This window comes from Periophthalmus magnuspinnatus, chromosome 21, assembly GCF_009829125.3.
Source record: "Periophthalmus magnuspinnatus isolate fPerMag1 chromosome 21, fPerMag1.2.pri, whole genome shotgun sequence".
NCBI classification, from domain to species: Eukaryota; Metazoa; Chordata; class Actinopteri; order Gobiiformes; family Gobiidae; genus Periophthalmus; species Periophthalmus magnuspinnatus.
The window spans coordinates 19,217,327-19,232,967 of record NC_047146.1 but is presented as its reverse complement, the minus strand read 5'-3'; the positions used below and the strand labels follow the sequence as shown (position 1 = coordinate 19,232,967).

The 15,641-nt window shown below is 39.9% G+C and overlaps 1 protein-coding gene across 1 annotated transcript; it reads right to left on the bottom strand.

Moving 5' to 3' along the window:
- Positions 1 to 12: 12 nt before the first annotated feature.
- cwc22 (CWC22 spliceosome associated protein homolog) lies at positions 13 to 14,554 on the bottom strand. The gene is made up of 20 exons (XM_055230788.1): positions 14,438 to 14,554; positions 12,718 to 12,768; positions 11,980 to 12,167; positions 10,056 to 10,477; positions 9,377 to 9,613; positions 7,779 to 7,907; positions 6,897 to 7,065; positions 6,753 to 6,806; positions 5,835 to 5,970; positions 5,119 to 5,325; positions 4,713 to 4,775; positions 4,272 to 4,370; positions 3,768 to 3,849; positions 3,625 to 3,685; positions 3,144 to 3,221; positions 2,900 to 3,052; positions 2,565 to 2,692; positions 2,381 to 2,482; positions 1,596 to 1,762; positions 13 to 763 (listed from the first exon to the last, which is right to left on the bottom strand). The coding sequence occupies exons 2-20, from the start codon at positions 12,764 to 12,766 to the stop codon at positions 255 to 257; spliced, it is 3,033 nt and encodes a 1,010-aa protein (XP_055086763.1). The 5' UTR covers positions 12,767 to 12,768; positions 14,438 to 14,554; the 3' UTR covers positions 13 to 254.
- Between the last annotated feature and the right edge of the window lie 1,087 nt (positions 14,555 to 15,641).

Genomic DNA, 15,641 nt, shown 5'->3' with positions numbered 1-15,641 from the left:
TTATGATAGAAGGGCACCAAACTTTTCACCCAACATTAAAGCAGCAGTGGCAGTCTGACACAGTTCTTGTAGGGACTTAACCAGGCTCATGACTGATTGATATTAGTAGCACTTAAGAGTTTGTGAATTTTCTTTTACAATATAAAATAAACCTAAGCAGCCATTACAAACATCTAAACAGCTTTAATGTTTTATACACAGTTCATTATCAATCTCCACAGTAATAATACAATAGAAAATCCTTTGACATCGTCCTACGTGCGTCTCCTGTCATCTCTGTTCCTGTCCCTGTTCTCCTTGTTGCGCTCTCTCTCCCTGGTGTCCTCCATGTCTCTGTCCCCGCCTTTACTCCTGGTGTCCCCTGTGTCCCTGTCTCTGTCTTTTCGCCTATCCTCTGCCTTCCTGCGATCGTCCTTCTGTCTTTTGGGTCCCTCTTGTTCTTCTCGTCTGCTCCACCTCCTGTCCTCTGTGTCTCTGTCCTCCCTCTCGCTTCTCGCCCTCCTGTCCTCTCTCTCCTCCCTGTCCTCCCTTGTTCTTTGCTCCTCTCTCTCGTTTCTCGTCCTCCTCTCCTCTCTTTCGTCTCTCTCATCCCTCACTCTCCTGTCATCTCTCTTCTCCTCCCTGGTGTCTTTTGTTCTCCGTTCGTCCCTCTTCTTGCCCCTGTCCCCACGGTCTGACTTGTCCTCCTTTTCGACATGTTCTTTCTTTCCTTTCTTCTTGGTCAGCTGTTTTCCTTTCTTCTTTTTGTGTTTCTCATCTGAATCTGTAAAGAATATAAGAAAAGCCTTTATTAAAAATATTTCTCAATAATGTAACTTCTAAAGCTCCCGTAGTTAAAAATTAAGTAGAGGGCAAGGAAGAATTCTATGGTAGAATTTGCAGCAAGGTCCTGTACCCAATTTCTTTCCAATGTATTTCAGGAAAATGTGTCTTGTTTCAGTACAGATATATTGTATAAGCAGCTCTTGAGGTCAAAATATGTCTGCTGTGTGCTGTCTGTATCCAGATAAAAATCATTTTATTGTCCTATAACCAGGAAGAGCAATGTTAGCTTTACTGTGACAGCACAACTCCTCTCTGGTATCTGAAAGTTGTGAAAAGTTAGTGCAAAACAAAACTTTGGTAAAATTAATCCTTATAGCATTAGGTGTGATAATTCACAATTGAAAGGACTATTAAAAGTAGATAAATATAGTTTTTTGGTTGGACTGCACAATATTAAAGCATGCAGAATGGATCTGAACTGTTTTATGTGAAAAACTGTAAAATAAGTTCAACATTAACATACTGTAAACTAAATGTACTACTCAACTGGTTTACCAGGACCAACACAGGGCTAACTTATGACTAAGAAAATCCTAACCGACATAGTATATTTTCAGCAAAAACATATGATGGAAGACAGATGGCTTTTACTAAAACAGTTTTAAGAAACCTAGGACTCACTACCTAAACCCCAGCTTTCACATGAAACATAGCCTGTACTAATGTGTCCACTATCTGCAGGTTAAGGCAGAACCTTGTAGAACCTTTTGTAAACCAGTGAGAGCACAGGCTACATATTGTACTGTTAAATAACATTGGCAGAGTTGTACCTGAAGAGCTGCTACTGGAAGAGGAGTCAGATGAATCGGAGGAGGACTCTGAGGAGGAGTCAGATGAGGAAGAGGAGGACGAGGAGTCAGAATCCGAGGACTCCACTTCCTGGTTCTGGGTCATGATCATTTTGGGGGCGTTTTTCAGATGTTCCCTGAGTTCATCCCTGAAAGACACATCAAACACAACATCATCAACTTTGCAAGTAGAGATTATACATTTATGAAAATACAAAAAAGGAAAAAGCATCCCAAAGATTATACAGACTATTTGGCACCACAAACTATGAACATGAGCATACCAGAAAACAGAACTAGGACTGGATGTTTTAACAAAAACAATACATTTTAAACATAAAAAAGTCTTCATATTGATTGATCTACATTTTTAAAAATAGATTTTTAAATAAAAAGTTGTTTTAGTATTGACTTCAAGAACACAAATAATTCAGACTTTTAATCATTGCAATTTAACAAAAAAAAAAAAAAAAAGACTTTGAAGGAAGTTTCAAACCACATACTTTTACTGACAGAGGATTGGCTATAGACCTGTCCATTAAAAACCCCTGATCAGTGACCATTAGACAGGACTGAATCTCAATCTTGATTAAAATTGAATTATTTGCCTAGCCTTAGTCAAACCAATGAAAATATTGTCTTCTCTCTCATGGTCTGTAGCTGTACAAGTAAAGTCCATTTTACTCAGTAATTCCTATAGTAACTGAAATAAGGATAACTTAGTTTTGGCTTAGTATAAGTTTATACCCAGGGTTAGTCAGACTTACGTGAGTCCTCCCAGGCCAATGGAGGTGAAGAAGTTGATGGCAAAGCGTGTGTTTCTGGGATTGTCCCGTGGAAACAGACCCTCAAAGAACGGCTGCAATGTCCTAGAAGATCCACAACACAATCACATAAACATTCCTCTCACTATTTAACATAAAAAACCCTGTGAGGGTTTAGCGTTCTTACGGGTCTTTGAGCCTCTGGTTGAGCTTAGGCAGCCCCATGAACGCACATAGCTCCTGGAAGAGGATCTTGACAAAGATCCTGCTGGAGGACGTAGTGGTCTCCTCACTCATCTTAACGCACTCCAACACCTGAACAGAGCAAAAGTGGCACCATGAAAACCTGTGACCCAGAGTGCCTACTCTAATATTTGACAATCTGGCCTATTTTTTCATTACACCGCACAGTCTCATTATTAACTTGTTGAATTCTGTTTTTTGTGTCTTCAGAAATTTTAAGTTAATTGATTTCCATATGTTATATGTTGTTGCCATAAATATGTGAGCATGTGCACATACACTCCAGGGCACAGAGTCGGTGTAGAGAAGGTGGGCAAAAAGGCGGGCTACGTTCCTCAGCTTGTTGGTCTCCAGGCGGTGGATGGTCTCGTACTGCTCTGCAAAGATGGCCTCAAAGCTCTCCATGTAGTCCTTTTTCAAGAGACAGAACCTCTGCACATAGACACACACAGGGTTAGCCTGTGTAAGCCTGGGTTTACACTGCTTTACATATGGCTGTATACATGACTGTTAGGGTCCTTACCCCGGCCAACAGTCCAAAGAACTTCTCATAGGTCCTCTGTTGAGCGCAACAGTCCAGCACCATGTTACACAGCTCCTTCTGCTCAAAACAACATGCATTGGGGATTTGGAAACACAATATTTTAAACTAATAACAACTAGTCAAATCAAGATATTAAAATATATACACACACATACAGACACAAAAGTGAAATTACAAAATAGGGGCTTTATTATGCATTTAACTTTTCAGAGCTTTTAACCATGTTATAATCATTTCCATTCTCATTTACCTTCTGAAGTTTATTTAGCGTGATTCATGCATCTTTATTCTACTGCAGTAGACTGCATTATTAAGTAATTTTAGACCAATATTGCAATTTAAAATGTCCAATAAGTAAAATAATGATCCATGTGTGTCATAGATTATAACTGCATTTCAGACAAATATTTAGTCTTCTTTAAAATATAACAAACAAAAAAAAAATATATCATAAAATTACCGTCTGACTGTCTGGAAAGTCCATCTTGATGAGTTTATGGGCACACTCCTCAAAGTCCAGGCTGGAGGAGATAGTACATGGTTACATAAGTGTAGTCCTGAGCAGTGGCAGACAGATGGACATTGAGTGAGTGTGGCTTGTACCTGGACTGGATGGCCAGGTAGATGGTCCTCCTGAAGGCCACCAGGTTCACCTCTGTCTGATCAAAAATGGTCACTTTCTCTCCTGGGACAATAACACACAGCCTTAATCATTCAGACTTGAAAAAATGGTTATGTTTTACAACTGAAAATAAGGGATAGACATAACACACTGCATTGGTTTCACAGAGAAGACTTGGAGAGTGTGCACGCCCTCTGCTGACACAAGGAGGGAGGTGTTAGTTTAGGTCGACTGTAGCTCACAGTTGAAACCAGAAGCTTACATACACTATATAACCCCCATATGCTTTTTTTCCTCACTGTGAGATGAAATCACACTAAACCTTTCCTGTTTTAGGTCAATTAGGATTACCAAACTCATTTCTATTTGGGTATCATCGATTAAGAAAATAAGTAACAGGGATTGATCGGCAACATGGTGTCTTGAAAATTATACATATACACATTGTCATTATTTAAATGTGCTGTAACTGTGTTTGAGCATACCTTCTGCATCCTCCCCCTCTTCATTCTCCTCTTCGTCATCATCGTCATCGCTGCCATCTCCCTCTTCTCCTGAGTCGCTGCTGCCCTCGTCCAGTATATCTGCACACAATCAATCAATCAATCAGCAGAGTTGGATTTATCCGCAAGGGGAAATTTTAACACATTGAGTGGTTAAAATACAATAATAACAGAATAACTCAAACAAAGATCTCAGTAGAGCCTGGAAGGTTCTCTGCTGCACTGCTGCATGAAGTGTAAAAGGTTTGTAGCAACTCAGGGGTTAATAACGAGCTGGTCCCCATGCAGGAAAAACATTTCACACACTTCAAAATTCAACATTATGTAACTTAAAATTTAAACGTTAAAAACTGGACAGGAGCAGACCGCAAGAAGCCCATTGGTCAGACAGTAACAGAGTACAATCAGAGTGGATGCTCTCACCTCTCCTCAGGGTCTTGTATTTCTCTTCATTCTCCAGGAAGTCTGGGTCCAACTTGAACACGTCTGAAAACACATGGATAAAAGGGATTACAAAAACTTTAAAGATAAGGTACACATTATTGTCTTCAGGGGAAAATATGTCTATGCCTGTATTTGACACATCCTTTATTGGAGTTCCTGGGTTAAACCTGTCAGGTATATTGGTTTGGTTTTAACCTGATGAGGTAGGAAAATCACCCCCCCATTTCACTAGAGCATGTTAAGGTATACTTTATGGTTTGCCGCTGGGGCAACCTGTCAGAAGTCAGATGCTCAGCTAATCAGGACAGATTTAGCTGAAGGATTTTACCTATGGTGCACATTTTGGATTGAAGGTGTTATGTGTTGTCTGTGTGTCTGGTCTTACTGAGCACATCCTCTGTGTTGTAGTCGTCCTCCAGGGGCATCATGTGGGTGAACTGGTCATCCTCGTCCACTAGGTCTAGCCCCTCGGGGATCACTGGGTGGTCCTTGAAGCCGTCCTTCCTGATGGCGAACATGACTTCAATCATGTATTGCACACGCTTGTCTATGGCCGACTCGTGCAGCACATTCCTCAGGCGCTCAAAGATGGCTGCAGCACAGGAGAGAGGGTTGAGAAATGTTTTTATGCATGAAGTGCAATAGGGCTTCAGCCCTGTAGTTATTCAACCAGTTGATATTTTAGGAGGAATTATAAGGATTTATATAAACAGCAGAAAGAAGCCATGGAGCGAGTTAGCTGGAGAAGTGAGAGTGTCTGCATTTTAATCAATGGCTTTTGGCTTGTCTACGGGTTCTTCTCTGTACAGTGGTCCCTCGTTTATTGCGGGGGTTATGTTCTAAAAATAGCCTGCAATATGCAAAACCCGCAAAATAGTCAGGTTTATTTTTTACAATTATTATATGCGTTTCAACACTCTCAAAGGTCATCATAGTTTTGATGTGAAGTGCAATGTAAAAGGTGCAAGAGCCCATATTAACACTGAAGTAAAAAGAGGAGAGCTGTTTAGAAGTAGTTAAAAAAAAAAAAAGAAATTACTTTATGAGAGAAGAGCATGCGATGAACAGTATGAATACTATCATTTCTGTTAAAGCATGTACCATTTATGCCTCGGGGGGACACCTCGGTGAGCTTGAGGCCACACTCTTTGAGGAAGGCGATGGCCACCTCCACACTGTCGTCTGTGGGGCGCTCCAGCAACAGGGTCAGCATCTCCAGAGACAACACCTCATGAGCCTGGACAGAGAGGGAGGAAAGAGAGGGGTTACATATATGTAAGAGTGCAGCTAGCATTACCAAGGCTGGGCTCTCTCTGGTTTTTATTTTGAGATCATGTTATGGGTTTGTGGGAGTGTTCTCCAAATACTCTGCTCACAGGGTCATTCTTGTTTTTTAATTCTTTAAAGTGCACATGGCAGTTTTTTGGTGGGAGAGTTTATCGTTTATTTAGTTCCGTGTTAGCATCTTTGGTCAAGTCACTGTTTGTGGAAAAAAAAGACTATCAACACTTACATCGCTATCCAAAATGCAGGGACAGTTTACGCACAAGGAAGGCAGTTTTGCCCTTGTTAACATTGTGGCTGCTAGGTAAAAGTTATGAAATTACCTCCAATATGTCATAGAGTAAGTTCTACATAGCTTGGTCTGGAGGGAAAGAAGTGATCACATAGCTCTGGTAGTCACAGTAATGTGCTAGCTTCCGTTGCTATGAGCAGACTTAAAATGTGATTTTTTTTTTAAACTGTTTTATGCTTTATTATGTAGTGGCTGGTGACAAATTTGTGTTTTCAAGTTATTTCTGCTAACATGTTAAATCCCTAAACTTAACCTCACCTTAACCTAAACCCAAACTTAATAATTTCTCTAACTCTAACCTTAAGCATAACAAGTTTCTTGACTTTAAAAAAATAAATGCTCAACCAGGACGCACAATTATGAACTAGGGAAGTTTTTAAAAATCTTAAATATAATGATGTTTTTTCTGAAATGAGTAGTCTAACCTTTCAAAAGAGACATACCACATTCTGGTTGATGAGATGAGCCACAAACTTGGAGGCTGTGAGGCACTGTTGCTGAAAAAAAACCCAAATAAAAACATGTTTAATTTAGGGAAATAACAATGTAACGATATAATTTAGAGAAATCCTTTTAGGGAGGTTTACCTTGAGGTTACGGCGGTAGCTCTTCCTGAAGTTGAGGATGAGCCGTTTGAGGATGAGCTCTCCAATCTGAGGGAACTTTGAGTTGATGATGGCCACCACCGCAGCATAGACGTGAGTGAATATGGGAGATGCTGCCTGGGCCTGCAACACTGAGCGAGCCAGAAGACCCCTGAGAAGGAAGAGGAGGAGATCAGAGAAGATATAATAAGACCAAAACAAGTCCAATGCTGGGAAGCTAAAGAATGCAAGTGACAATTTGTCCTGATGGGCAATACTGACAAATGATTTTGTAAGCCATATCACAACCATCAAAACATTCTATACAATGCAACTAATAGGTAGAAAGTTCAATAAGCAACAGCAATAAATTAAACCAATACGTTATCGGCCATGTCTAGGCTCAAAAATGTTTTACAGAGGGGGGTATTTTTTGAGCTTTTTACCATGAACGTTGTTCCCTTATCAAAAACATGCTGCAACAGGTTTTAGATGTTATCCACGTATGGATGAGTATTTAAGCGATCTCTCCACTGCACACTGATTGTGTTGTGATAGTGCTCTAAATGGTTTAATGTGGTGAGCAAAGGGAAGGGACACTCAGTTTGTTTTCTGCATATATAACGTTTTTAAGATATGATACCTCTAACTACACAAATGAAAATGCATGAGGTTGTAGGGCTGCAACTAACTTATTTTCTTATTGATTAATCTAACCATTTTTTTAGATTAATCGACTAATTGCCTGTACAGTCAGTGGTGCCATGTGCCTTTATAGTTCACAGTGCCACGGTGCTGTATGCCTGTACAGTCCGTGGTGCCATGTGTCTGTACTGTCTGCAGTATTTTGAACCACTGGATGTGCCCTCTTCCAGAGACACCCACCTGCCCCGCACGATGTTCTCCTGCAGCAGCTCCTGGATGATGTTCACGATGTTGGACACGTTGACTTTGTTGATGAGACCATTGATGGACTTCTTCAGTGCCTCCCAGCTCATCCTCTGATAGGCCAGACTGCACAGAGGTTGGGACAACAGCAAACATTGCATATAGCATTTAATTCTTAACTCACTGTAATTCTACACTTGCTACACCATGACTACAGTTATTGTTTTGGTCACATGTCCGATAAATCCAAGTTATTACTATAATTTGTATTATATTATATTATTATTGTACATTTTGTTCATTGTAACTCAAAATATTGATTTAAAACTTAAGTAACAGAAACTCGCCCATTGACTTTCTGTTCAAAACTGCAGACCTAATAGACTCTTCATAGTGACATTTCACTGTAGCAAGCAGAAGACTTTTTTATTTACTTTAATTTATTCTTGAAAAATGGCTGACATTTTTAAACCTTGTATGACCTGGTGTCAGAATTTTGTCCATAATTGAAAGTACAGACCAGTGAGATAGGGGGTAGGTGAGAACAGCAATTTTCTGAGCACTCAAGCCTCAAATGCAGGACAACACAGGATTACTCAAACATGAATGAATCAGAGAAAACTCTGAGAAAAGTTTGGCAGAGTACCCATGAAATTATTCTAGTGAGTAAAGTATTTTATAAAACTACTATTTGAGTAAGAGTAAGTTAAAGAGTAACTGTCAGGATGTAACATCTAATTTATAATTAATAGTTTCTGTAATTTGAAGGACAAAACATGAAATAATGCACAAAATCTGGTATATTCAAAGGATAGAAAGAAAAACTAGTCAAACTAAATCATATCTGAAGTAAGTAAGAAATAAATAATTTCATATTGTTAACATAAATGTTTGTCATTTGTAGATTTACTCAGAGTGAGAAGAGTCACCACAACTTTTACCCAAGTAAATGCAACTGTGAGTAAAAGTTGCCACTGGTCCATCTCTGCCTCACTTTTTCACCCACGGCTAAGTATCATAAGACTTAGTGTGTCACCCTCTTTTAAACATGGCCGAGCGCTGCTATTCAGTCAGTACCATGTGTTACTGAGCTCCCGCAGATGACTCTTGCTGGTGTAGTAGGAGGCATTGCAGCCGCTCTCCACAGGTACACACACGCGCGAGGGAACACACACTCACACACCTACTGCTCTCTGCTGTGGACACTTAATGAACTTTGCTCAAATTGCCTTTTCTCTGGAACTCTTGTGTTGAACTCTCGTGTCTTTTATGTAACCTCTGTGGATTATATGAACAGAATGTTTTTTGTGGCTCATGTGCTCAGAATCAAATTCTCAAAATGAGTTGAAATTTTGTACATCTACAACTTTCACCTCAATACTATCAAGGTGCTAAACTGTAAATATTGTAAATGTTTGTCTGTTCACTGTAAATGCCACAACACTGTGACTATTAAATACCCCCCCAAGGTCTGAACTAGGCTACTGCTTGTTGTTACTACTATTGCTACATATTACTAGGTACCCACCTCTGACTCTGAGTAAGCTAATGGAGAGGGAAGACTGTGTGTCCCCGGTGTGTTGTGTCCAGTGTACCTGCTCTTGTCAGTGATCTGCTGCTGCATAAGCCTCAGTTTGGCGGGGGGGATGTAGGCTCCTCCTGTCCGGGTGAGGATGGGATCTAGCTCCTCCTTCTTCCTCTTCACTGGAGGCTCTTCACCTGCTGCTGTGGGCTCTCTCTCAGCAGGAGAAGAGGAGTGGCCCCGTCTCCTCACCTCGGACTCTCCCTGCCAATTGGCTCCGCGTCTGTCGTAGCGGTCACCACGGCGATCTCTGTGGGAGGAAATAAAAAATGGATATAATCACACATCTGAATACCAAAATACATTGGAAAAAACATTGTATTTCTGTTTGCATTTTATAGCCCCCCCAAAAAAGCAGCACCAGTCATCTTACTGACAGTCAATTTTTCCACCCCTGCAGACAGGAAACACCTGGCTCTAATCAGGTCAATCGTGTGTGATGTCAGGTAGTACTGGAGGTAGCACACAATTAGTATTATCTACAGTTCCTTGTCCTTCTTTGGCCATTGTAGTGCAAATATGTGTTCAAAAACTATTTCAACTCCATATATCCAGTTTATCATCAAACAAGGTGGATGTTTAGTTCCACTTGTGAATGAATGAATGTTTAGTCCCAAGGGAATTATGCTTTGAATTCAAAAGTGGGACTATTTTGCATGTTCTTGTAATAGTCAGTAGTATGTGAGTGTTACCGTCCATTGTGTCCCCTGTCGAAGCGGTCCCGGTCCCAGTCTCTGTTCCTCTCTCTGGACCTGGAGCGCTCCCGTCTGCCCCTTCCCCTGGACCTGGATCTTTCTCTCGACCTGTCCCTGGACCTGTTCTTCCTGTCTCTCCTCTTGTCTATGTCTCTGGACCTGTCTCTCCTCCTGTCTCCCTCTCCAGATCTGGATCGGTCTCTGGATCGGTCTCGGGACTTGGATCTGGATCTGTCTCTGTTAGACTGATCTTCTCTCTTTGGGATTTGGTCGGGGTCTTCAGATCTGGACCGGTCTCGGTCTGAGTCTCTGGTTTGGTCCCGGTTTGGGTCTGACTCTCTGGACCTCGAACGGGATTTGGAGCCGTCTTTTTCTGTAGAACCAGGTCTGTCCTGATCTTGAGTTGTGGGAATGGTTCTCTGAAAAAGAAAACAAAAACTGATTTTATAAAGGTGTTGAGTATAGTTTGGAAATACTAACGATGAGATGCACTGCATTTTACCACACAGGTTTCATTCCAAGAAGATTATTAAAGTGCATACGAGGTACAGTAGTCAAATACTGCATTCCAGTAACAGTACTGCTATTATCATTTGAATAATGTATTTTTAAGGGTTAGGAAAGAACAAAAGGAACTACATATGATTGACGGGGTGTGCCACTGTACAGAGCAATGGACAGATACACTGACCTGTTCACACTGTACAAGAGACTAGAGCATGTATGTCAAACTCAAGGCCCGGGGGCCAAATGTGGCCCTCCACATCATTTCATGTGGCCCTCGACAGGGTAAACTAAAAGGTATGATGGTCTTAAAATGTAATTTTATCAGGAAATAAGCAGTTACACAGCCACATTTTTACATCTAGCCTAATGTATATGCAATATTTGTAACTTGATCAAGTAATAAATACAGAAACAGTTAATTAACAAGTAAAAAATGTGTTAGATTTATTTTACATCCGGCCCTTTGAAGGCAGCTATTTTGCTAATGTGGCCCCCGGTGAAAATATGTTTGACACTAGACTAGACTAGAGCCAGGGTTGTGTTTGTGCGGTAAGCACGTTTGTGGTCCCAATATCTTTTCATACAGCACATTTAAACTAGAGATGGGCGATATATCGGTTCCAGCCAATATGGATACAGATTTGTTGATATCAATCAATATATAGTTTTTGGCGCTGCCCCATTCTCTGTGTGCCCTTTCTGAACAGAGTAATTGGTCAGAATGGAAATAGAAGAGTTATATAGCTGTATGTTTTTACACAAACATGTAACACATTATTTTATATCCAAGTACCAAGTATTTTGTATTATTTTTAGGAAAGGTGGAAAGTTATTTTTGATCTTTACTTCATTTTAACAACAATCTGTGGCCCTTTCTATTGCTTTATAAGCAAATATCAGTTACTGCCTACAGCAGCAAGCCAAAATATTGAATATCAGTATCAGCTTAAAAAAAAAAAAAATCTGCTTATCCCCAATATAAAAAAAGACATACATTGGCAAACCATTGTCAATGCTAACTTTATTGAAAGTCAAAGGCTTTTGTGTGTGTGCACTCGGTGACTTGTGCAGAAGGGGTATCTAATAGCACTTGCTGGCCTAGTTCATCTGGGTTGCAATCACAGCTGTGTTTACTTTCTACAGCTGGATTATACCATGTATACACTACTCTTTTGGATCCTACATCTCACCACAAATATCAAATAACATGTCCGATATCTCTGCGACTGTATGATCAGCAGTGGTGCGCTCAACTTGAGCAGGTAATCACCGCCTGGTAAAATGTACCACATACACTCATGAAAAAGAGAAAATTCAGACAGATCTTAAAATTGTCATCTAAGGTTTGTGTCAAAATCAGCCTGGAAATAGCCACATAAGCCCCGTTTAAAAGAGAGGTGTACTGTGCACTGACTATAACGTGGGCCACGCTGCTCCGGAGCCTTCTCATAGCCCCCTGGTGCTCATCATCCTCACTGCTGCTGCTGTCATCCTGGTCCTCCTCTGCGCCAGAGGAGGAGGAGCTAGAGGGTGAGGAGGTGTGCCTTCGGGGTGCTGCGGTCTGACCCTCTGCCGGTTTGGCATCAGCACCGGACTCCTCATCTGAATAAAGGACAGGACACTTCCAGACAAGAGCCCCACACATCTGCTACATAAATCTGAGAAGCAAGTCTTTTCAAGTGTAAATAAATGTTCATATACATGAATAATGTCACTGCTTCTATTACAGTTGGGGAGGGGGGGGGGGGGGGTATACAGTCTTATATCTGTGTAATCCTCATAAACTGTATAAAGAAGTGGATTAAGTGAGTGTGATGTCACCCATCCAGCTCAAATGAAGCACATCAAATGAAGCACATCAAGGCTAGCAGCTACAGGAGTGGATTTGGAGCGGAGTTCCATATTTTGAATTCCGACTGAGTATCATAGCAACCAAAGAGCCAATCTGGAGGGAAGCTGTTGAAGGTAACACTGTCAAACCTGTTGCTAATGCTAGCGGGACAGGGTCATTATATAAGGGTTTTTGACAACCCTAATATAAATACACAATCGCAACATCAGTAACAAAGAGTATTCAACCTGCACATTTTGCAGAAAACATCTGTATGAGAAAAGGAAAGTATAAAACATTAAATGTTCCACCAGTACTCACCACTGTGGTTCTTTTGAGCCGGACTGGGACTGCTGCCTGGAGAATCCATCACTACAGAGAAAAAGAACAAATATAAATGGCAACTGTACATTTTTATTGTTTAATCAACAATTAGATTTCATTAAATAAAATAAAAAACAGATAGATGTAGGTCAGGCATGGCTCACCACCAAACTAAAAAGTAAACGGAAAGCTGAAATGCGGGAGCCATGTTTGCTTCAAAGATTTCTGCTGAAACTATGATACCATGGTTGCATGGGATCCTGAAGATACACTTTTTCAATACTTTAGGAAGATGCGTCTGGTCACTGAATGAATGTCCCTGTTTTCAAATGGGCATGATTGACAGGTGGATTAGCCAATCGAGGACATGCATGGTCTGTCCGTATTGAAAAAAATTCAGAAAATAAATATCACAGGGGCCTGAAAAACACTGCACATTTGTGCAGAATCAATGAGCGAAGCACTGAACTCAGGCGAGTTCAGTGCTTCGCTTAATCTCAGGCGAGATAAATTTGATTTTATTTGTAAATATTAGGTGACTAATGAACTCCTTTGTTTCAGATGTGTCAATGGAAAAAAAATCAGATTGCACAATCACGTTTGACCATGCTTGAGACATAACGAAGGACGTGGGGGCCAGTCTGATATCAATCTATATTAAAAATACAGAGAGATATCATTCTGAATTTGCCAGGCAAGTACCGTGGTACAACTCTTATTTAATTCAATAGTTTAGGTGTGCAACTAACAATTCATTTGCTCATTGACTGTTCTGGCTTTTTTTTTTCAAATACATTATTAAAAAAGAAGGCCTGTCAATACAAAAGTTTTAGTAAATTTGACCTGAATTAGCCTGAAAAATAAGCTTGAAGACATGTTAATAAAGAAGCCTTCTTCCAGACAAAAGCTCAGTTATCGAGGTAGAGTAGAATAGGGCCAAGTAAGAAACTGGTGGAAACACATCATATGTACATACTGTATCATTTTGATATAATTACTATAAAACCTTGCCAATTACTACATGATTACAATTTACACTCGCACTACGCAGTGCTCATTTTGAAGGGTATAAACAGTTTGATGTGGTTATTATTGTACATGTAAAAATAAATAGTTAATTTATATTGTTGAGCATGTTTTTAGACAAGATGGTGAAAGAGAAAACTAGACCAAAACTGTTAATGGGGTTATGTCGTTTCCAATAGTAGAAGAATGTATCCTCGTGTCCATTATATTAAAATAATCAAAATGAAAATATGTGAAAGTTAGATCTAATTTGTGATAATTAATGATGACATATAAAACCCTAATTAACACGCTTACGTTTTAGATCTATCCAGCGAGTCAATCCAGACATAATCAGGACCAAAACAAAACCTGGTGATTATAGCGGGCTCAGTTTGAATCACATCTAACTCAAAAGAGAAGGAAGCCAATAACTATGCAGATCATTCAAATCATCACCAATCAAGGGAAATTTGTAGTTTAGTGTCGTTTCGTCTTGGTTCAAAAAAAACTAAATAATTGTAAAAAAGACGATTTCTCTGCTGGGGCCATGTGTTTGTATTCGACACAGTTAGCTCCGATGCTAACCAGTGCCAATTCGTAGATAAAGGATTTTTTGCTCAAAATAACATCAGATTTCTATTGGCTATTTGTGAAACCCTACGTGCTGAACCTCGGTATGTTAGTAGATGATATTTGAATCCGCTCTCACCCCTTTTTTGTAGACTTTTGTTATAAATCTCGGACGCTCTTGTTGCACTTCCTCCTCCTCGTAGTCACTTCCGGTTGAAATGTCGGTTTGTTCTTCCTGCTACTGCAAGAGAATCACGTGCTGCCCCCTTCAGGACGATGTTTACACTATCAAGAAACGATTCAACACTTTACACTTATACACAGATACTGAGACATTTTTCTGCTCTGTTTCCTGATAAATGGTTAGTTAGATAATTAGTTGAATGGATGTGTATAGCCTAGTGTTTTCCAGCTGTTTATATTAACTTTCAGAGGTAGTCATCAACTGTTTTTGACATCAAGACATTTATGCTCCCAATTAGAAGCCATTCAGGTTTAAAAATAACAAAATCATAATTTCTTCAAAATACCAAAGGCCCAGTTTCTCCCACACATTTTGAGATGAAAGACATTTTCAGGGTTTATTCAAAACTTTACTTTATCTGAAAAATGGAGTCTGATGATGTGCAATCTGGTTACAGCCTGTCAAATAGTGAAAATATCAAATTCACGATTGATTTTTCTACTAGTAGCACAATCAGAAACAGTTTTGATGTCCTACCATTGACACTTTACTTGAGTGTAGAGTGACCAGTGATGCATAGAGATTGTAATATGCGTGGATGAAGGCCTATAGGTTAAATATGGCTTTCAGTGTTGAGATTACATAAATTTATGCGTTTGTTACGGCGCTTGGCCTCCAGCTTCTCCTACAGGCATATATGTGCTGTTCCAGCTGCTGATGTCTCTCTATGCACGCTTTGAACCCATAGACCCCTCCTGCCATTGGTGTACTCCTTTGAATTAGTTTTGATCCTTTATGTTTTAACTTTGCACCAGTTTTGAACTCGTTGAGCCTTCTTTTATTATTTTAGTTTGCTGTGTAGTTCTAAATTTATGACGATTGTAACACTCTCATTTACTATATAATAAAAAGGGCTGCTTATTATTTACCTTTTTACAACCAGGGTCGCGGTAATTTCTTTTTACCTTAGGAACAGCTCGTGACAGCATTTTAAAACACACATTAGTTCTAAATATCTACGGACATGGTCATAGGTCACGAGTGGGCAAACCTTTTGACACACGGGCCACAGTGGGTTAAAAAATCTGACAGATCAGCCGGGGCAGGATATATATATGTATATATTACATTAGAGTTTTGACCTGTAACATATAGTAAA